Genomic DNA, 22,627 nt, shown 5'->3' with positions numbered 1-22,627 from the left:
GCCTTGGCCATGCCGCTAAGCCCTAATTCTTACCACGACGCCAAATCTTAGCCTTGGCCACGCCGCCAAGCTCTAATTCTTACCATGACGCCAAATCCTAGCCTTGGCCACACCGCCAAGCCCTAATTCTTACCACGGTGCCAAATCCTAGCCTTGGCCATGCCACAACGCCATAGGCGTGGCCATTCCACAACGTCACTGGTATGCTGCCATGCCACGGTTACTAGTATGACGCTATGCCACGGCTACTGGCGTGGCGCCATGCCACGGCTACTGGCGTGCCGCTATGTCATGGATACGCCACTAGCATGCCGCTATGCCATGGCTCCACCAGGCTACTATGCCAATGGCGTCACTTCGCTATACAACAAGATGCGGCCATAATCAATGGCCACTCTTCCTCATGAGATGCAATCTCAGCCATCCAAGTTCGCCAAAGAACTGACGGACTTGCGGCAAGCCCCGGGAAACCCTTTACGCCATGGCTACGCCATGCGCCACTATGCTAATGGTGCCACTTTGCTACACAACAAATATGTGCACATAATCAACGTCTACCCATCCTCATGAGATGTAATCTCATCCATTCAAGTTCGCCACCAAACTGACAGACTTATGGCAAGTTTTAGGCGACCGACCAAGGCAAGCCTAATAGCATCACTTGTTATTTTCCTATGGCAAAGTCTCTTGACTTTGACTTGCCACACATAGTAACCTGCTACACGTTTTCAACGAAAACACTCGAGACATCAAACATGTCACAAACTGGGGGATACTCATCAGGGTATTGGTCTGGCGGTTTACAGCGTGCGGCGTGCAATGCACCCGTTACAAGAAAGTTTCATGAAGTAGGACAATTAGTGGGGGTGAAAAGTAACGGTGTAAACAATTCATTACCTTCATCATGGAAGCGTAATGACTAACGGTTACACGAATTCACTTCCCTCATCATGGAAGCATAACGTCTGACGGTTACACGTTACTCTATTCTTCCACCACTCAATCGTTTCCACTTCCTACGAGACCAGGGTACGTTTCAATATGACTTGTATAAATAGGCTTCACCTATTTTCACCAAAGAACAAGTTTTGGTCGGCAACAATGCAGTATCTAGAAATCACCTGGTAGCTTTCCATTCTGCTAGCCAGTTCTACTCTCAGATACAAGTCATAAACAACCACACCTTCAGAATCAATGATTCTGGTCTCAACACTCTCTTCGCTTCCCTCCCTAAAACCAACCCTTCTCCTTCACTTTGTGACCGAAGCAAGCCTGGAACGGGCATTTCTTGGTTTAGGCTAGGATTGTACAGATTGATCTCTCGAATCAAAAGTACTCCCATGCAGTGCATTGTTTAGGGTTTAGATTCGTTTCTCATCCACACACCCGAAATTACCAAAATCAGCAGAAACAGTTTTCACCCACAAACAGTAGAATACTCTCAAAATAAATTTGCATTGAATTTATTTAATTTAAATGAAGAAATCCAATCAATATTGAATTTTATGACCCTAATTATGAGGGAACCCAATCAGTTTAAATTCATAATATAAGAGGTTACAACTCTTACATCTGTCGGATGTCTTTGGCTAAGATGCAATGTTTGTCTCTCAAAATGTTATCCATCCGTCCAAACTCAAAAACCCATTCTGTTTTGTATTATAGATTAAGATTATTGTGAAGTGATTGATAGTACTAGGTTGTTCTTCGGGAATATAAGTCCGGTTTATCAATTGGTTCCTGTTCACCTTGATTTATCAAAAGACGGAACAAAACTCGTAGGTATATCTGTGGGAGACAGATTTATCTATTCAATTGACTTTTCTGTGTAAGGAAGATTTGTTTATCAAGTCTTCGACTTTGGGTCGTAGAAACTTTTAGTTGTGGGTGAGATCAGCTAAGAGAATCAAGTGCGCAGAATCCGGCGTGGTTCAAGAGGCGTAAGGAACACAACTGTACCTTGATCAGTGTGAGATTGGTTAGGGATCAACTACATTCCAGTCCGAAGTTAACTGGTAGTAAGCTAGTGTTTGTAGCGGCTTAATACAGTGTGGTGTTCAAATATGGACTAGGTCCCAGGGTTTTTCTGCATTTACGATTTCCTCGTTAACAAAATTTCTTGTGTCTGTGTTATTTCTTTTCTGCATTATATTTGCTCATATAATTGAAAATCACAGGTTGTGCGTAAGTTCAACCAATTGTGAATCCAACCTTTTGTTGTTGATTAAATCGATTGACACTTGGATATTGGTTTCTGATACCTTGAGTCTGACTGTCTGTAATGACCCATCCTTCCACCGATACTGTCCCCATTTAGCCACTGTGGTTATCCGGAAGTGTGGGGTTTTCAACGGGCATCGTTGCGGTAATCCAGCAGAAACTTCCCGGATGGTCATCCATCCCTGGATTACTGCCGCCCGAGCACGCTTAACTATAGAGTTTTCTGCCAACTCTGGAGCCAATTGTGCTGAAAAGGCCTTGGTGTTAGGAAAGGAAAAACCATTACCTATATTCCATTCAATCGGAGAACCACTGCCGAAATTGGGGTATTACAATACCACCACCTTAAATTGGAGCCGCCCTCGACTCCAGAATATTTATATACAAGCCCAGATCTCCGACGTTCCCTACCCCTCATGAGAAGCACCTGGACCAACCCCGTCCAGCGTACCTTTCCACTCTCGACAGGTGACTCGTCGTCGGCTCTGATATCATTGGTAATGACCCGTTCCTCCACCAATATTGTCCCCACTTAGCCACTGCGGTTATCCTACAGTGTGGGGTTTTCAACAGGCATCGCTGCAGTAATCCAGCAGAAACTTCCTGGATGGTCACCCGTCCCTGGATTACTCCCGCCTGAGCACGCTTAACTATAGAGTTTTCTGCCAACTCTAGAGCCAATTGTGCTGAAAAGGCCTCGGTGTTAGGAAAGGACAAACCATTAGCTATATTCCATTCCATCGGAGAACCACTGCCGAAATCGGGTTATTACAATAAAGTCATTCATCAATGATTCAACACAAGTCACATACAAACCATGAGTTCACAGTACGAAAACCTTGGTTCGTACACCCACCTATCGTTTATCGGCATGGACAACCTCCATCGATGGTCAGGAACAAAAGTTTCTATGGGGATCATACCCATCTGCTCTCTGGGATCATTACCCGTTTCATTCACGGTACGAAAACCTTGGTTCGTACACCACCTATCGTTTATTGCACGGACAGCCGCCATCGATGGTCGGGAAACACAAGTTCCCATGGGGATCATTACCCATCTCTCAGGGATCATTACCCGCCGTTAGCATGAAACCATATTCCACCTAACGGAAAAACATGAACTCATTTCCTTTTGAAAATCATTTTTTTATACAAACAAGCAACCATGGATTACAACATATGACAAACAACAAGAGTTTCTTTTCGGCATTTATGTAAACAAGCTAACTGCACACATTTTATATCATATATCTCAGGGTGATTACTTTATCCCATCTTCCTAAAATACTAGGAGAACATTCATAACTCCATAAACAACCACCTGTCCAAAATTCACACCAAACCAACGGTTCAAACAAAACATATTCGTTATATATGATCCTTCTAAAAACTGGGCAGATAAAATCATATTAGAATAATATTCACAATAAATTCATATCAATCTCAAATCAAGCAATTCCAAAGCAAAATGAAAGATAAGATTTTTATCTGCAACTTTTGTTAAGACCTAAAATCATTTTAACATCATTAAGACTGCCTGAGAACATCAAAACCGCAGCAAAACAAAACTGTTCAGAATTTCAGAAATCCTTATCGAAACTAAAACAAACATGCAACGGTGAATTTACGGTGGATTGTTCTCAAATTTTAACCAGTGATACCCAATTATGTTATCTACTAATAATCGAAGGCGGATCATCAATCAAATGTATCTAATTATACTGATAAATTTCAGAATTATAATGATATAAGATTAAACAAAATAAAAAAGATTAAAGTATAGAAAGAAACACAAAGAGAAAGGGACTAAACATTCTACCTTTTATTAGATATAATCTCCTCTAAGTTCTCCATAGATTCTTTTCTAAAAACCTAGCTTCATCTCCTTCTCTTTCTCTCTAGCTTTTGGTTTTCTAACATCTAAAACTTTCTTCCCAAATACATTTCTCCTTATTTATACTAATATTATCATTAATACTAAATCTCATATTTATTATTTTAGTTATTATTTATTTAACTCTATAATTGTCTCTTCATTTTTCTTACATTTTATTCTCTTATTATTTATTTGTTAAAATAAAATTATAAGTAGGTGATTATTTATATACAATGTTTTTACTAACTATAAGAAGAAACATTTCTAAATGTCTAAGTTCTGATGTCACAACCTAGACTACGGAAAGCAAAGCGACTCAACAAAAACCCAAATAACAAGGTTAACTAAGTTGGGTAAACCCGACCCGAAAAGGTATATAAAAATATAAAGTATTACACTGTCTAGTTGATTCTCTTTAAAGTATATTGGAGTTAGTCCATACAGATTGCTAAGCGAAATATTGGGTGTGGTTGTTAGACCCCCGCTTTTTCAATGATATTCCCATCAAGTTCTTATACATAGGATAGAAGGATTTTGATTGGTACCACTACTGTTGATTTTTCAGTGGCTTCTGCTTATGAATGTATAAGAAAGAAATTTCAAATTTTGCACTGGACAAAAACAGTTTGGCACAAGAACTTACATCCTAGTATCTCTAGCAATATATGGAAACTGGTGAGAGGAGTTGTCTCAGCTGATGACAAGATTAAGAAAGAAAGTTCCAGTTGGCTTCAAGATGTCCTTTTTGTAAAATGCTGAGGAAAACTTGGATCATATTCTTTGGTATTGTAACTTCAGTGAAATCATATGGAGTTGGCTTGGAAGAATTTTTAGCTTCACTAATCCCAAATCATTTGTAAACATCCTTACATTTGCTAAACAAAAGAGTCCATCGGTGAAGGAAATTTGGAGAGTTGCAGCTCTAGTCACTTTAAAAGAAATATGGTTCTTGAGAAACAGAATGGTATATGAAGATGACAAATTGAACCTGGAAGCTTTAAAGAAGAGGATTACTCTGGTAACTAAGGAAAGTGATGTGAGAATGTGAGGATCTATGTATTCATCTTATGACTTGCAAATCTTGAATTTTTTTGGCTTAAAGTGTAGAAGAGCGGAAGCACCAAAGATAACTGAAATTTATTCACTCTTCCTGACCCAACTTTCTTTCTCATCTGTTGTGATGGTGCCTCAAGAGGAAACCCAGGTGCAGCTGGTTATGGATTTATTTGCAGGAGTGGGAATGGAGTTTTTAAGTTTGCAATGTCAGGAGGATTAGGCCTTGCAACTAATTTTCTGGCAGAAGTCTTTGCTATCATCTTTGCAGGGGAACGGGCAGTACATCATCACATTCAAAAAAGTTTGCTTTAGAACCGACTCTCACGCAGTGATTGTAGCTTTCCAATCAAGAAAAATTCTCTGGTGGGTCATTACAAGATGGAATAGAATCACAGATTCTCTACTTGAATGGTACTTCACCCATAGCTATAAAGAGATAAACTTCTCAGCTGATTTCTTGGCTAAGAAGGGGTCTGGACTAGCTAAAGGTGAAAGAAGAATTTATAATAGTCGTCCAAGTACCAGACTACCCATATTACTGATTTAGCTAGTTTTTTTCTTGTCTTTTGTTTGTTTTTGGTAATTTTTCTGTTTTTTTACCCTGTTGAAGGGGTGGTTTTGTAACTTTGGTTTACCTCTTGACTTTTAATTATAAATGAGTATTATCAAGCAAAAAAAAAGAGGAACTTTTTATATACGCCTGCTTCTGCTTGGCTGCGTTAAAGATACTCGTGGTTGTGGATTTGAATATTAGTTATAGCCCAGATACCTTAAAAACCCATTAGACAAAAAAATGATTTATTCATCAAGACTCACCTTTTCTTCACACCACAAATACAAATATGCTTCGCAACGGCCCCTAGCTCAACTGGTCATTCCCGTTTCCCAAAGTTTCATGCGCTCCACGAGGTTCCAGGTTCGAGTCTCCAATGACGTAATGTTGCTTGTCCTCCTTGTGACACAATCTCAGCCCTCCTCCCGCTTCGGATTCCTGTAGTAGTGCGTTGTTGGAGCTTAGCTTGTTAGGCTTCCAACTAGTTAATGTAATACTCTTTATCTAATTATTATAATAATAATAATAATAATAATAATGCAATACACATCCTTAACAAAAACTCCTACACTGAAGACATGCAATATCCCCACGATAAACTATGTAACTTTCATTGGAATGCTTACTCGCATCCGGTCTAGTCAGACGACTGCATATAATCATGACTTGGGTACTAGGAATGAAAGGATCCCAAATACTGTGGATGTGATCGTAAGTGCAATAAGTAGAACTGCAGCAAGGACCGAAACAATTGTCCATGGATTGCTGAAGTATTCGCGTTTCAAAGCTGCTTTCCAAATATGCCGACGCTTCTTGTAGTACTTGTTTATTCCAATGGTATATGGAGCATAATAATTGTTGTCGTTACATATCTCAACAGAAAGCTTGTTAAAGATATCAGCGACGTCTTCATCACAGCCTAAATAACTGGTGATTATTTCTTGTTTACGAAGAACCTTAACATCATCTGGAGAATTTATGAGGCAATCCATTAAAGTAGCATACGAACTCATAACATGGCTTCCTTTGTATAATTGCTCACAGGCGATAAGATTTCTAAACAATGTCTCAGTTCCATCGCAGAGATATATAGGAGGGATCTCCAAAATACCTTCTTCTCTCCTGAAATTAACATCCAAAAAACTTCCTTTGGTAGATCCCTTTTTGAACTTGACTCCTGCACGACTTAGCTCTGTCGCACTTGGTATGAATTCCATCCTGCGTGAGTTATATGAATACGAATCCTTATTCTCATCGATAGGTCCAACCGAAAAAACTCTCACGAACTTACGACATAGTAGTTGTAGCTTCGTGATTAGAGTTTGAATAAATAGTTTCATGGATGAATATACTGGTTCTGTGGACTTGACTACTTTGTTGTCCTTCAACTTCAGCAGAATCTTTAAGATTTTCCATGACGATGGCGAGCTAATGGCCGGATCTTTTTTGCCATTTTGGTGTAATATAAAAAGAAAATCTAGCAAATGCTCAGCGTTTTCACACTGATCTGGATGTGTTTTGAGAAGATCTTTTTCAGTTGGCAGCATATACAGAAAGGAACTGCTCTTGAAAAATTGAATAACCAACATTTCAAGGGACGTGCCCTCTGGGTCTGGCTGATCAATAAGAACCGCATCTAGAATTATGTTGAATAAGCATTTAAGGACAAACCATGGGATTTGGTTTTCAAGAAGTAGCAAATCATGCCGCACCGCTATCGACAGCCAATCATTACAGTACAAAAGGTCATCGAAAATGTATTTGTCTTGGCATGGTCCGGCTAAAAACCCAATAATGAACAAACCATCAATCACCATCATTTCTACGAATTCCCGCCCTCTGTCGAGGTCAATTGGTTCTGAATAACGCTCACGAATTATAGTTTCCATCTTCTCAATAGACGAGATACATTCCTCTAATATGATCGACCACCCTTCTGCTGTAACTAGCTTTCCCGAGGAGTCCAACTTAATAGTGTGAGTTGTTTCTTCTTCTTTTTTGAATTTTTGGTTAGCTGTTTTGGTGAGGAGGTTGTGCGCATACAGAAGCTTCAAATCTTGTGTTGCTTGTAAGCTGTCATTTTTACAGTGGTATGGACCAATAGAGATCGCCTCAGGCTTGTAGACACTAGGCTCGATCATTTTGTGAAACTTTTCTGGAACCCTGTGAATTGAACATCCTCCTTTTTTACGCGAACGAGGTGCACTGGTTTCAAGCTTCTCCTTAATGGAAGAAGCAATCAGTTCTTGCATACTGATTGAAACGTGTGGCTTTTCATCTGGAATCGACTTCTCTTGCACTGGGCTCGACTCCATTTTGTCGAAAAAAATGTATAGAGTGATGATCAACCTTAGAGCTAGCAGATGAAAGATATAATAGATCTGAAACTTGGTAATCTGATTTCCTTCGAGTTGGAGTACTCGATATTTATATATGTATTAGACCATCAAAACTGCAATGCATAGGGTGAAGAGTTGGTAATCATAATGGTAATATGCTATATAAAATGGAGTCAACCATATCTGGGAGAAGAAAATGGTGCTAACTTATGAGTAAAAATCGGAAAACAATTAAAAAGACTCCTGGAAAGACTTTGGATTTCCACTGGATTAGGTATGAAAAACTTAATTACCTTAGTTTAAACTGAATTATTGCTCAAGCTGTTCTAACTAAACGTTGTTGTGGCTTCTGTCCAAAGGAAATAAGATTTGGACAACATTTTCGTGTAATCCAGTTTTCAAGAACCTACATTTGTTGTGGCTTCTGTACTAGTCAGACATTCAGGCTTCTACGTCTAGGTTCTAACTAAACGCTGGATAGCAGTTGCAGTTTAGTCCAGCAACCGTTTTACAGAAACACATGATGCAATGGACGTTACACATGATACTAATACACATAAGTTTGAGGTAATTTTTTTAACTCTTATTTTACCAGAGAAATACATTTGCTTTGCAGAACAAGTGGATGTATATTAGTATTCCATTAGGTGAGATGTCGCTGCCAAATGAGAATGTAAAATTTGTCCGTTGTGAATTCGCATCCTATATATTTCTACCAGATGAGAATGAGAAATGCAATATTTTTCCCGCACGCCAGCAAACGGGACTATAGATGATGATGCCAAACAGATAACACAGCGATCAGTTGACAGCCTCGTTTAAACCGTTGGATGATGAACTACTGCTGATGCAAAGATGGTCGAGATATTTTCATCAAATCCGTTGGAGTGAATTTCATTGGGGACACTGGATCCTATGTTCTTGGGAGTTCGGTTCAGTAGTTATAAAGAAGGGAGGACTTTTAATCTACTTTGATATGACATTTTACTTAACAATGGAAATCAATGTTGACCCTTTACTGGCATGTGAATGTCTAGCTATCAACTGAATGTCTAGCTATCAACTGAATTTTCTTTTACGTATTTTCAAACGACCCTTTACTGGCATGTGAGTTGAGTGGCGAACATCAATTGTTCCCCTGCTTATGGTGAAGTTATTAGTCTAGTTTCTTCCCTTGTGGCAGTGCATGCCCTCTTAAAGTGCATCAGAAGTTAAAGACTTGGGAGATCACTGACTGACTTTCATATGCATCATCAGAATTATGTATCAACAAAGGGTGATTACTATTGATAGAGATGCCTGCGACTTTCTTCTACTGATGCATAGAGATCGAAGGCTATTATTGGGGCGTCACATTACATTAGAGGGGCGTCACCTAATAGGACAAAAACGGGTCACTCATAAGTAATATCAAAAACCCTTTATCTCAAATAATTTTGTAATGACTAAACAACCCTTATTTAGTTAATTTTAATTTAATTTAATTAGATAAAAATTAAATTAATAAATTTTGTTGTATACTTGGTGAATTCCGGGACAAAGTTTTTGTGGGAAGAAAAACTGGTCGTAAAATAAACTTCTACGGTTGGAAATAATCCAAATCTAGACGTAAAATCACTTATACGGTTGGAAATATTTCAAACCTAGACGTAAAATGAGCTTCTACGATTGGAACTAATTCAAACCTGGGCAAATAAAATTCTACGGTTGGAATTAATCCACACTTGGACGTAAAATCACTTCTACGGTTGGAAATAATCCAAACCTGGACGTAAAATCACTTCTACGGTTGGAATTAAAAGAAAACTGAACGTAAAATCGGATTCTACAATTGGAATTAAAAGAAACCTGGACGTAAAATGAGCTTCTACGGTTGGAACTAATCCAAACCTGGACGTAAAATTACATGCAAATAAAATTTTATGGTTGAATTAATCCAAACCTGGACGTAAAATCACTTCTAGTTAAAGGGTAATCTAGACATTTTATATGTGTTAGGATCTCCCATAACCACTTTTTTGGACATTAAGAATCCAAATGAAACCCCTCTATTGAAGTGTGACGCCTCAATAATATCCTTCTAGAGATTGGAGTTTCTGTTATCATCTATCCAGTGTCTAAATAACAAATATATTTCATGCGTAACAATATAAAAGAAATCAAACAACCAAATCTTTAGCAATTGACCGAAGAAATCTTAACAAAATAAATTACTAGTTACACATTCCGACTAGACTAATTCGTCTTTCTTTCTCCTGTTATGTTACTCAAGTCCAAGGTGCTGTTGCAAGAATATGTTGTGTGAGGCTTAGAGCGTCCACAGTGGTGCGAGCATAACTAAAGACCAAAGACTAAAAAAAAAGATCAAATTTGAGTTTAGTCCGTCCTGTGGCGTAGCGGGTGACGAGTAAATTTGGTCGTGCGTTGATATAAAGTCCGCTTCATCGTCCAGCGTAGATAAAGATTACGCCTGGCATGGGGCGTTGATAAAGATAACGCCTGGTATGGGGCGTTGATAAAGACAACGCCTGTATGGGGCGTGAACTATAACAACGCCTGGTGTGTGGGACGGAGATTATACGTTCGCCCGGGTTCAAAAAAAAAAAAAAAAAGGGGCGTTGATAAAGACAACGCCCCAAGCAAAGTTTTCAAAACTTTTCAAATTTGGGATCATGACTATATCAACGCCTGGGTGTCCGGCGTTAACTTTACGTACGCCCCATCCAGGCGGACATTATACCAACGCCCCATCCAGACGGACATTATACCAACGCCCCATTCAGGCGGACATTATACCAACGCCCCATTCAGGCGGACATTATACCAACGCCCTGCATCAGGCGTTAACTTTACGAACGCGCGGCTACAGGCGGACATTATACCAACGCCCGTCGGGTAGGCGGACATTATATAAACGCCCGACTATATTTGGATTTGGTCTTAATCGCCGATCAAATTTGGTCCGAGTTTTACTCTTTGATCAAATTTTGATCGATGGTCCGTCCCACTACACCAGCCCACTCGACACCAAATTTGGGTTTAGTCGTCCACTGCAGTTGCTCTTAGAGCGTCCACAGTGGTGCGAGTATAACCAAAGACTAAAAAAAAAGACCAAATTTGGGTTTAGTCCGTCATGTGGCGTAGTGGGAAAAGAGTATATTTGGTCGCGCGTTGATAAACATTACGCCTGGGATCAGGCGTTGGTAAAGATAACGCCCGAATGGGGCGTTGGTAAAGATAACGCGCGAGTGGGGCGTTGGTATAGTATACGTTTCAGAAACAAAAAAAAAAATGGGGCGGAGGTATAAAGCCCGCCCCATGTAAGTTTCATAAATTTGTGAAAGTGGGGCGTTAAGTATATGAACGCCCCATTTCGCGCGTTGTCTTTACCAACGCCCCATCGGGCGTACATTATATCGACGCCCCGTTTCAGGCGTACATTATATCGACGCCCCGTTTCAGGCGTACATTATATCAACGCCCGATGAATGGCGGAGATTATATCAACGCCCGATGTGTAGCGGAGATTATATCAACGCCCGACTATATTTGGATTTGGTCCTGATCGCAGACCAAATTTGGTCTGGATTTTACTCTTTGATCAAATTTTGATCGATGGTCTGTCCCACTACGCCAGCCCACTCGACTGAAAATTTGGGTTTACTCGTCCATTGCAGTTGCTCTTAGGCGACCAAAAAAATATAATGGCTCCCATTTTTGCGCCTTGGGCGCTTTATTTAGCGACGTGTCCCCTGCACGACTCGTGCACCTAGCTCGCCTTTCTCAACATGGCATGAAGGCATTCAACTTGTAAGCTTTTTCTGCAGACAAGTTCCGCCCCATCAGCAATGAAGATGAGGAGTGGTGATGAGCCTTCTTATTCAACATTCATGTGTAATAAATATTTTCTGGTCAGAACTTGAATTTTCTTATTTGGGGTAGGTGGAAGAGGTAGTGGTTCTGGACTACCGGGGTCTAGTAATTCAATTGGATGGATGTACTGCAGAGGGGTCAGTCCTTTAAAAAAAGACAGAAACTGAAATGACACAGTGTCCTTCAATTGGATTGATAAAAACTAAAGAAATGCTTCTGTCATAAAGCTGTCTAGGGTTTCACCGAGAATGCTCGATATACACCAAAAAGTGTACACCAAAATTTTACATCACTATGTGTCAATTTTTTATTGGCTCTCATTTAAAGAGGACTCCTATTTTCTCTGGTGGGTATAGTAGAGATGAAATTTATGGTGGAGATAATGACACATGGGGGTGTAAAATGTTGATGTACGATGGTGGTGTATACCTAGCAGCTTCGAACTAAGAACAAATGTCATTGTGCAAAGACTCCAATATCAATGTGGACAGATTTCTGATCATTATGTGTAACATGGAGGAACCTAATATCTGTAATTCAGCTTTATAGAATCCAACACCCAAATGATCTTTATAAATTGATTGAAAAATTCTGAACAAAATAAAAGGAATTAATCGAGAATTATCAAACAGAAATGGTAGTTGCTAGTTTGGATTTTAGAAAATTAGAATGGATGAGCAGTCATGTTAGTGTGCCTTCCAGATCACACCCCCGTTGAGAAAGATAGAACCAAAAAAGGGAAATTACAGCTAAAAAAACTAAACTTCATTCAAAGAAATAAATCTTTACAACAGAGATTTAAGTTCCTACCGGCTACCACCAACTCATTCCTAATTTCCTTCTTCTACTACTACTACTACTAAAGAGAAAGAACCAGTCCTTGCTGCTACTGCTAGAATTACTACCAAGGTTTTGTAGCAGCTGTTCTAAAATTAACCAAATTCTCCTGTTCCTTTAAAGTGCACCTCCTGACCTTAGACTTGAGATTCTGAGTTTCTGTCTCTTGAGTCTTTGCATTAGCTTCCAACAATATCATCTCTTTTCTTAACTCAGACAACCTGTTCTCAGTGAAATGTGCTTTAACTTCTAAATCTTTCATCTTTGATTTAAGTTCTTCTTTGTTTTCTCTGTTAACTATTTCATCTGCTGCAATACTCCTCAGCTCATCAAACTTCTCCCAGATCTTCTTAACATCATACCCCATCTCTTCCAAAGTTGACAGTTGAGAGCTGTAATCCCCTATACCTTTGAAAAACTCAACAGGATCTACAGCTTGAGTAAAAGTGGTGGCGAGATGAACAAAGTCCAACTCTAAAGCTACCTTCATAGCATCACGAATACTAGGAGAGTACTTTTCCAGGGGCTTGAAATGTGGTTTCTGATTAGGGAAAGTTCTGAAGACTTCCTTCTTAGTAGTCTCAAATTCATCGGAAATGTAAAGACAGTGAGTGTAGGAACCAGGTGATATGCTGCTCAGTGGAGAACCTTGTTGATCAGTTGAACCAGATGAAGGAGTAAGAGAGATCTTTCTTTTGAGAGAGTTCTGGCAGGGAACTAGTGAAGACATCTTAGCTAGTGGCCAAGTTGTCGAAGATAAAGGGGATAATACTATTACAGAGTTAGAGAAAGCTGTAGAGTGTAGACTGGAGAGAAGAAGATGAAGATTGAAGGGATATTTCCTAAGAGAGAGAAGAGAGAAGAAGAATGATTGAAGAGATGTTTACAGATTAATGGATTACAGCTGTAGAAATAACCTCTTATCAGAAAAAACAACACTCTCAAAACTTTATGATGCAGTAGTACTTTTTCATTTTTATCTGCTTATGTAATAAATTTCTGCTTTCCTTGAATAGTTCAGTCTACTAGTGACTAGGGAGAGTAGAATGGTAATCCCGTTTAGATCCCACTGATGATTAATCTCAGCAAAATCTGATTATGATAACTCAGGGGACGTACACAAGTTCACTGGGTAGTGGGAACAGAATAAAATATAGCTCTGGTTAGTCAAGTCATTGCATGGAACCCTACAACCATTGAAGGATGGTTAGTCGAGAAATTGGGAAATCTACAAGTTCTGCGTTTTTCTATGCTAGTGTTTAACACCCATTCGGAAAATCATACACCTTTCTCACAGTAAGTAGTTTGATAATTGGCCATACAATGCAATATAAATGTCAGCAAGGAGGAAAAATCACTACAAAAAAATATATTACAACGAAGATGGAGCATTGAAAAAACAAAAAAGAAAAGAAGGGGGCTTGAGCCTTCAGAAGTATATGCGATCCTGTAAGGTCAAGCAACTTCCACCAATATTGCAAGCTTTTATGATGTAGCTATGGTGTCTTATTCTGCTTTCTGTTTCGCTTGCTCCATCATACTGATGAACTCCCCAAAAACTGTTGCACGAATTATCATTTTAGGTCAGGTTTATAAGGATTCATGTTTACCTACAAAGAGATAAGAACTAACACCCTTCTCATGCGATGGGTGGCAAACACAATTATGCATGTGGTCACGAGGTTTGGACCAGTCAATTGGCTGGCCCTGTGAGTCTTTACCCACTAATGTTAAACACATGATTTTAGAGTTTAAACTGAGACGAGGGGAAATAAGGCTGACCAATTTATAATTAGTCTGTAGATAACACATGCAACATAAATGACAATAAGTGTGGGGGAAGGGAGAGATTCTTCTTTTACCAGAATCGGAATCATGAGGTCCAGGAGATGCTTCAGGATGGTATTGAAGTGACATAATGTTTAACGCAGGAAACGCCAGGCCAGCACAACTTTTATCATTTAGGTTGATGTGTGTCATTTGTGCACCCTCAGGGAGTGAGTCAGGGTCTACTGCATAGTTGTGATTCTGAAAATTTAACATAAGAAAGAATCAGTACGAAGGAGCAATGCAATCCCCACCAATTAACTACCATATACATTCAGTAGGTAGAGTCAAAATTGATATTGGCATGCTATCAATCATAATACAACAGAACACACATACACAAATGAAAAAAGTTGCAGTTTTCCATTATAAGCCTTAAACCAGTGTTGGGAGAGTCAATAATAATGTCATGAAATTCAGCAAATTTCATACCGCAACACATAGACACCATAATAAGGACATGCTAATCCAAAATATTATAGCACTGGAGCAGCATAGGGCTGTTTGCCACATATATGCATAGATTTATACTTTGGAAGCCTGATATACAACGGAAAGCTATTCAAGTAATTTCATAAAAGAGGTTTATTGTTGTTTTACAAATGCTTGCTCCCCGTAAATGAGCTTTTGTAGTTTTTACGACCTCCCCGTACAAAGAGAAGAAACTCCAGTTCAAGATTTCGTTCATAGTGTTTTCCGTCTATACACCAACCTGTTAATGTGATCGAGTAAAGATTTCTTTGTATCTACAGATGTAACACCTAACGGTCCTCAACCTACATGAGTAGATGGGGTGCAGTGGGTCCCAAAAGTAAAACACGCTGTGCAAAAGAAACAATTGGGTTGCTAGTTTGCAGTCCAACTATGGTGTACTTATCTATAATCCATGTCACAGAACCAGATCCCATACGTGATTTACAATCAACTGACCCAGAAAAGGTATGCTTCATAGCAGAACATTTATTAGCCTAGTGCTTATTCCAACATATTGATTTTTCAAACAAATGTACACACACTATATAATGCCTTTGCATAATCACATAAGCTGCTATATTCCAACCAACATATTTTCATTGTGTACTAATTGTCTCATTCATCTGATAAGCCTAGATAAGTGATGGCCAGTAGAGGTAAAGAATATGTTAAACAAACCTGAGCACTGATCTCAACACGGTTTTTCCGGATGTCACGGACAGGATGGTTTCCTCCATGATGTCCGAACTTCATTTTAGAGGTTTTACCTCCAAGTGCTTGGCCAAGCAGTTGATGACCCATGCAAATACCAAAGACAGGAACTTCTCCAATTATTTGTTTTACTGTCTCTACAGCATAAGGAACTGCAGAAGGGTCTCCTGGACCATTGCTAAAAAGAACTCCATCTGGCTTCATCTTTAGAGCCTCTGAAGCTGGCCATGTTGAAGGGACGACAGTGATTTTACATCCAGCAGATGCCAAGCGCCTCAATATGTTATGCTTGATCCCAAAGTCATATGCGACAACCTTCAATCCGCCATACAACAGTGGTTCAGAGACTCCAGCAACATATTCATTACTACATAAATAATATTTGAGTTTTGATACCTACATGAGACCTCTTTCCAACACCACTGGCGGTGTTGAATTCCCATTCAGAACCTGTCTTATCTACCCACTCATATGGAGCAGAGCAGGAGACGCCGCTTATGAGATCAACACCTGCAAAATAGTTTTGACTCCACATTACACTTCACTGTTACAGCAGAAAAGCATACGTAGACTCTTGCCTGTTCCAACCTTACACACAACAAATTTTATGGCCTCCGCTACAAGATATATTGTGGTTTTTGTGACCCTGCGGAGAAAAAGGAGGGTGTCTGGGGGAGAATGTTTGTAAGTTTTACGAAATATATCAACAGAAACTTACCGACGATACTCCAGTTATGTGACATTTCAAGAAGATCCTTGTCAGTTTTTGAAGCATCTGTGCTCAGTACACCTCTGAGACTTCCATCTTGTCTTAATCTACGAGTGATTGCACGTGTATCCACGTCATCTATTGTTTTTAATCAAAAGGAAAAAGTATATACATTAGGCAAAACTTCTTGAACCAGAATCACAATATTCTCATATCCAAACGCACAGTAACATAAACCCTAAAGTCGAGATTCCTATACAAAACTTACATATTCCCATGATATTCCTTTTAGCCAAGTAATCACTTAGATGTTCTGTGCACCTCCAATTTGAAGTACTAGATAAAAGTATATTACAAGATCAGAAAGGTAATGGATATGGGAAAAACATGCATATTCTAAATTTTAAAGCAGTGCCGTAGCAAATATAAGAACGCATACCTCATACTTAAACTACGGACCACTAGGCCGGCAAGGAAGCATTGTTGTGATTCTTCATCATCTGCTCAGAATGGCATCCCAATTTTAAACAGTAGGAGACAAAATTTTCCGCTATTTTATACAAGTAGGACTTACCAACATTAATTCCCGTATTGCCAATATGAGGATTTGTCATTAAAACAATCTGGCCAGCATCAGTCAAGATCTCTTGGTACCTAGTGAACCAAGATAGACAGCATCAAAATCTGGTTCATTGTATAGTGAATACAGAAAGCACAAGAATTGTAACTGATACATAAAAATGCAAGATAAACTCGGTAACCAGCAAGATTAAATAAACAGAGTTTTGCAAACTACAAAATCAACCGAGATACAAATTCAAAATCTTGCACCAAATATAGATTGCCACGCGTGATTGCATACCGACAAATTTTAATTTCGAAACACAACACAATAGGACAATATGACTCTAGGAGCAAAAGTTGTCTTCTATTATAGTAAAATTTCCTTACTCTCTTCAGTGTTACACAATACGATGAGCTCCTTCAGTTGCTGTATATGCACATCACAAGTGAATCATGGAAGTTGGAACTACAATGGATAGATTATATAGGAATAAGCAAGTGGTAAGCCAACAGACCTCTACAGCATATTTAGTTTTTAAATCCCAGGGACATATTTAAGGACATTAAACATCCCCAGAAATAGCATTCAAAATCTTTAACATGACAGCACCTAAGAAAATTTAAGACACTATATGGGAAAGAAACAGTAATTCAACTAGTCAAAAGCTTTACAAAATTCTAATGACACTAGATGCAATGCAATTTGCTTATCTCAATAGAGATGCAGCTTGGGTCTGCTAATATTACTTGAGCCAAGTCAGCTTGGTAAGAGATATTGCAATCGCATTTAGAACAGACAATTTAAGTAATCCCACAATCTGAAGCAAGGTCAAAGACCTGGTTACAAACTTACAGAGGGGCCAAGTGTAGATGATATAAGGGCTATTTACTAGTACAGATGTAGCAGATGTTCTTCCAACTATCTAGATCACCATAACAGGCACCAAATATATAAAACATCTAAATCCTGAAAAGAATCATTAGAATTTTCCAGTTAAAGATTCCTTAAACCTATACTGATTTCAAAATGGTGAGAGGCATGCAATGGCGACTGAGTTGGTCAGCAACACAATGTATCGTCTTTAAGAAAAATGAAATTTCTTAATTAATTAGTCATACAAAGAAACCCATAAACAAAAATTTTATTTCTTTTCAAGTTCTATTCCAAGTCCCATGAAACAAAAGATAGATTTGCGAGTAACTGCAATGGCAATAATTAACAATTGTACTCGTTATCTTCTTGTACTAAACAATCATTTCCCACTTGACAAGCAGTAACAAATAGTGTGCCTAATATTGGGCATACAGAACCATCATTATCTATGTCAATCTTACGATGCTGCTAAATGTGATCACATTCGTCAAAAGAGAAATAGAAACCACATTTGTGAATACAAAGATAAACACTAACTTACCCTGTCAAGGATGTATTGAAGACAACTTCGCCAACTTGGGTTCCTGAAGCACCAAAAGATTTAGCATTCCATACAGAACCATCTTCAAGTACAAGTCTTGTATCTGCTATCTTCCATGGTTTTCCCTTAAGACCTACAACCTCACAAAACAAAAGAAAGCATAAGCTGAAAATAATTAATAAAGAAGAAATTTGAAGACTTTGAATTAAGTAAGAAGTGAACATTATAAGTACCTAGAGTTGCATCAGTAAAGCTATTTGAGGTAGACAGAGAAGCAGAACATTGAATGACAGTGAAAACCCTAACAGCATTTCCAGTTTTATGTTGAGATGTTCTTCGAGACGATGAGCCGAATGAAGGATTACTCAACAGTGAAGTCGTAGCTGCTCTTGTCGCCATTTTTGTCTCTCCGCTCGCACTCTATTTTGTGATTGTTGCTGAAAATACTGGACTAAGAAGAGACCCCAAATTAGAATTAGAATAATCCCAAAAACAAAAACAAAAAAATACAGCATAGATTAGAGAGAAAAAAATGTATATCATTTTTAGAATCAATTGAATCTGTAGGTAAGGGTGAATTGAACAAACTCTGACCTTTTTGAGTGAAGATTTCTGCAGCTTCGAGTACAAACTGAGTTATTCTTTTTTGATGGAAGAGAACAAACTGAGTTTAGAAACACCAAAAGTAAGTTTAAAAAAAAAAAAAAGGCAAAACCCTAGAAATTAGAAAAACCCTCCTTTGACACGGAGGAGCTGAGCTTACGAAGAAAAAAACAAAGTTTTGTGACGACTAGTGAGCCACTCATAAGTGTTTGAAAAAGTGAAAAATACTAGAACCCCCTACTATATGGGTTCAATATATAGAAGCCCCACTAAATGGATCCTACACTATCAACTTCATTCTTTCACATTTGCATATTTCTAGGCCCAGAACTTTTATTTTAAGGGCTTGATAATAAAGTGACATTTTCGTAATGACAGTATTACCCCTTTCTATATATACAAGCATAAAATAAGTAGATACACTTTCATTTCTCAATTTTCTTTCTCTCTCTTGCCTCTCTCTCTCGTCTGTAGAGAAAACCATTTCTAGGGTTTTCTCAGATTCATTTTTCACTTTTCGAATCAATTTGATTTAATAGAAATTTCGTAAAATCATTCGTCATTGAGGATCTGGAGATTCTGCTGATGATGTTTATGGATTTGTTAAACTTAGTTCGAATATCTCTGTTTTACGAAGAAGAAGATGATGTTTATGGATCTTTGACGATGATGACGATGATGTTCAATCAAATAATCGATTGAACTTAATAGATGTGATCCGCGTCTGGATTTTTCAGCTGATTCGAAGATGTGAAAGGTATTGATTCAAATTTATAGATCTGAATGATTTAAGATTTTTCAGTTGATTTGAAAAATTAATCAATTTATAGATCTGAATGATTCAATTCCAATTTATTTAACAACTGATCATCTATGTACGAACTCTCAATTGATTCTAGTTTGTTGTTTCAAATCTACTCCATGTAAGGTTTTCTGATTTGAAGTTGTCGTTTCTTTTAATTTCGGAAATCAAGAAGAATCATCACTGTTTCGGAAGAACAGCAACAGAATCAAGGCACGTTTTGATTTTTAGTTGTTGTTATTGTTTGTAATTTCTCGATTCAATTTTAATTTCGTTCTCTATTTCAATTTTGATTCAGTTTTATCGCAAATTTGATTTCCTATGAAAATCAATCTTGATCTGTTTTTGATCATTTAATTTTGTTTTGTTCATTTAGATTAGGTGATTTTCAGTTGGATTGAAGAAAAATTAAGGAATGTGTGGATTCAATTTTATAAATCAGGTGTGTATAGATTTATTTAGGAGAATGATGTTTTCCTATGAGGTCAAAGACTGTTGGTTTTCAATTATGGTTGAAATTACTACAACAATGCTACTTACTGTCATTTTGCATCATGTGATTCATGGTTTGATTGTGAAACTGAGTTTTTGAGTTAATGATTTGAAGTTGATTGAATGGAAGCTTGAACCTGAAATCATACATGAAGTATTGCAGACGAGCTTTTTTTCCTCACACTTCAGGTTTAGGTTTGATATGTGTAACTCTTAGTTACATTAGGAGAATGCATGTGTAACTCTTAGTTACAGCAGAGAAATGCATATGTAACTGGTGATGTTGTTGTATTGTTGAGTGTTGAATCTACTTTGTTGAGTATGTAACTCTGTAGCCACTCTTGAGGTGAGGATATGCCTTTGTTATATACTTTTTGCAGTTAAGTTTTGATGGATATTATGTCGCCAAGGGTTCAGATGTGCATTGTGTGTTGCATGTATGTTTTGATTTCCATTTGGAAGATTGATGAATATGTTTTATTCTGTTTACAGGTTAGAGATAGTATGTGGTTTTGTTGTAGTGGCCTTGTTGGAGCCAGATAAACAAGTTATGGTGCTAGGAGGCAATAAGGGTATGTAACTTCCAGATGTGTAACTACTAGTTACACAAGCTAAATAGATGTGTAATTTCTAGTTACACATGATAATTAGATGTGTAACTTTTACTTACACATGCTAATTAGATATGTAACTTTGTATTAGATGTATTCATTTGAACTTTGTATTAGGAAGAGAAATGTTTATTTGTTGTAAGTTATCTGACCTTTTTTGGGTGTGTAACTATTAGTTACACATGCTAATTAGATATGTAAATTTTATTTACACAAGTTAAATGGATGTGTAGCTACTAGTTACACATGCTAATTAGATGTGTAACTTGTATATACACATTATTTTTATTATCTTCTTAGGTTTGATATGTGTAACTCTTAGTTACATTAGGAGAATGCATGTGTAACTCTTAGTTACAGCAGAGAAATGCATATGTAACTGGTGATGTTGTTGTATTGTTGAGTGTTGAATCTACTTTGTTGAGTCTGTAACTCTGTAGCCACTCTTGAGGTGAGGATATGCCTTTGTTATATACTTTTTGCAGTTAAGTTTTGATGGATATTATGTCGCCAAGGGTTCAGATGTGCATTGTGTGTTGCATGTATGTTTTGATTTCCATTTGGAAGATTGATGAATATGTTTTATTCTGTTTACAGGTTAGAGATAGTATGTGGTTTTGTTGTAGTGGCCTTGTTGGAGCCAGATAAACAAGTTATGGTGCTAGGAGGCAATAAGGGTATGTAACTTCCAGATGTGTAACTACTAGTTACACAAGCTAAATAGATGTGTAATTTCTAGTTACACATGATAATTAGATGTGTAACTTTTACTTACACATGCTAATTAGATATGTAACTTTGTATTAGATGTATTCATTTGAACTTTGTATTAGGAAGAGAAATGTTTATTTGTTGTAAGTTATCTGACCTTTTTTGGGTGTGTAACTATTAGTTACACATGCTAATTAGATATGTAAATTTTATTTACACAAGTTAAATGGATGTGTAGCTACTAGTTACACATGCTAATTAGATGTGTAACTTATATATACACATGTTAGAACGCAGTTTACACAAGATGTGTAACTGCAGTTTACACAAGCATTGTATATATGTAACTGCAGTTTACACAAGCATTGTATATATGTACAGTTTACACAAGATGTGCATATGAGATGTGAAGACGTTGAGGTGAAACTTTATTTCAAGCAGTGTGCGTATGAGTTGCAAGAAGTGCTGAGCTTCGATTCTCGTGTTGTTGGAAGTATACTGTGAAGACATTGAGGTGAAATTTTATTTCAAGTTTTTTTTACTTTTTGTTCTTTATTAAACAAGAGGTTATTTACTACTTTTCAAGTGTTTTTCATCTTTGCTTTGCATTTTTGTTTTTTCTCCTGATTTATGATTATTGAAAAGCTAATTTGAACATGAACTTGTGACCCATCGATTGTTTATGTTGAGGCAAATATTTGAGTTTTTCGTGGTTAAATGTTATTAAATGGTGGTTGTAGACTTTAGAGGATGAACAAGTATTTCGAGTGTTTACTTGAAGTGAGGATGGTTAGTTCTGTTATTGCAATGTCTGGGGATTATGTATTTCAATACTGATTGAGGCTTTGTTGTACACTTTATGCTGCAGGCGTTTTTTTGGGACAGTTCATGTGTTGGCTTATGGAGTATCTACCTTAAACAGTGCAGTTGCTTGTAAGAAATGCTAAAAGGT

At 37.8% G+C, this 22,627-nt stretch overlaps 2 protein-coding genes across 5 annotated transcripts; both read right to left on the bottom strand.

Moving 5' to 3' along the window:
- Positions 1–3,443: 3,443 nt before the first annotated feature.
- LOC113299349 (UPF0481 protein At3g47200-like) lies at positions 3,444–8,609 on the bottom strand. 3 transcript variants are annotated; one of them, XR_003334828.1, is made up of 2 exons: positions 5,971–8,609; positions 3,444–3,543 (listed from the first exon to the last, which is right to left on the bottom strand). XR_003334828.1 is itself a non-coding variant. In XM_026548367.1 (2 exons), exon 1 carries the CDS (start codon positions 8,020–8,022, stop codon positions 6,367–6,369), a length of 1,656 nt encoding a protein of 551 aa, XP_026404152.1. In that variant the 5' UTR covers positions 8,023–8,609; the 3' UTR covers positions 5,620–6,145; positions 6,334–6,366. The 3 variants fall into 3 exon arrangements, 2 of the variants coding, with proteins under 2 accessions (XP_026404152.1, XP_026404155.1); XM_026548367.1 differs by lacking the exon at positions 3,444–3,543 and having other exon boundaries at positions 5,620–6,145; positions 6,334–8,609; XM_026548370.1 differs by lacking the exon at positions 3,444–3,543 and having other exon boundaries at positions 5,620–8,159; positions 8,340–8,609.
- A 5,405-nt stretch (positions 8,610–14,014) lies between these two features.
- On the bottom strand, positions 14,015–19,210 carry LOC113299348 (carbamoyl-phosphate synthase small chain, chloroplastic-like). Of its 2 annotated transcripts, none has more exons than XM_026548365.1 (11): positions 19,051–19,210; positions 18,690–18,902; positions 18,457–18,589; positions 17,052–17,131; positions 16,917–16,977; positions 16,746–16,813; positions 16,487–16,615; positions 16,169–16,278; positions 15,736–16,083; positions 14,619–14,784; positions 14,015–14,315 (listed from the first exon to the last, which is right to left on the bottom strand). In XM_026548365.1, exons 2-11 carry the CDS (start codon positions 18,853–18,855, stop codon positions 14,263–14,265), a joined length of 1,314 nt encoding a protein of 437 aa, XP_026404150.1. In that variant the 5' UTR covers positions 18,856–18,902; positions 19,051–19,210; the 3' UTR covers positions 14,015–14,262. The 2 variants fall into 2 exon arrangements, with proteins under 2 accessions (XP_026404150.1, XP_026404151.1); XM_026548366.1 differs by having other exon boundaries at positions 18,690–18,907; positions 19,051–19,193.
- Positions 19,211–22,627: the final 3,417 nt, after the last annotated feature.

The sequence above is a fragment of the Papaver somniferum genome, chromosome 7 (genome assembly GCF_003573695.1).
Source record: "Papaver somniferum cultivar HN1 chromosome 7, ASM357369v1, whole genome shotgun sequence".
In the NCBI taxonomy this organism is placed as follows: Eukaryota; Viridiplantae; Streptophyta; class Magnoliopsida; order Ranunculales; family Papaveraceae; genus Papaver; species Papaver somniferum.
Note: the sequence above shows the minus strand (reverse complement) of the source record. Positions and strands in the feature narration are given on the sequence as shown.

Excerpts from the sequence above, each read along its gene's own strand:
- LOC113299348 (XM_026548365.1), bottom strand. The coding sequence starts at position 18,855 with ATGGCGACAAGAGCAGCTACGACTTCACTGTTGAGTAATCCTTCATTC. Across the intron at positions 18,590-18,689 it reads CTTTACTGATGCAACTCTAG|GTCTTAAGGGAAAACCATGG; the intron begins GTACTTATAATG and ends GTGAGGTTGTAG. Across the intron at positions 16,616-16,745 it reads AAGGAATATCATGGGAATAT|ATGACGTGGATACACGTGCA; the intron begins GTAAGTTTTGTA and ends TAAAAACAATAG.
- LOC113299349 (XM_026548367.1), bottom strand. The coding sequence starts at position 8,022 with ATGGAGTCGAGCCCAGTGCAAGAGAAGTCGATTCCAGATGAAAAGCCA.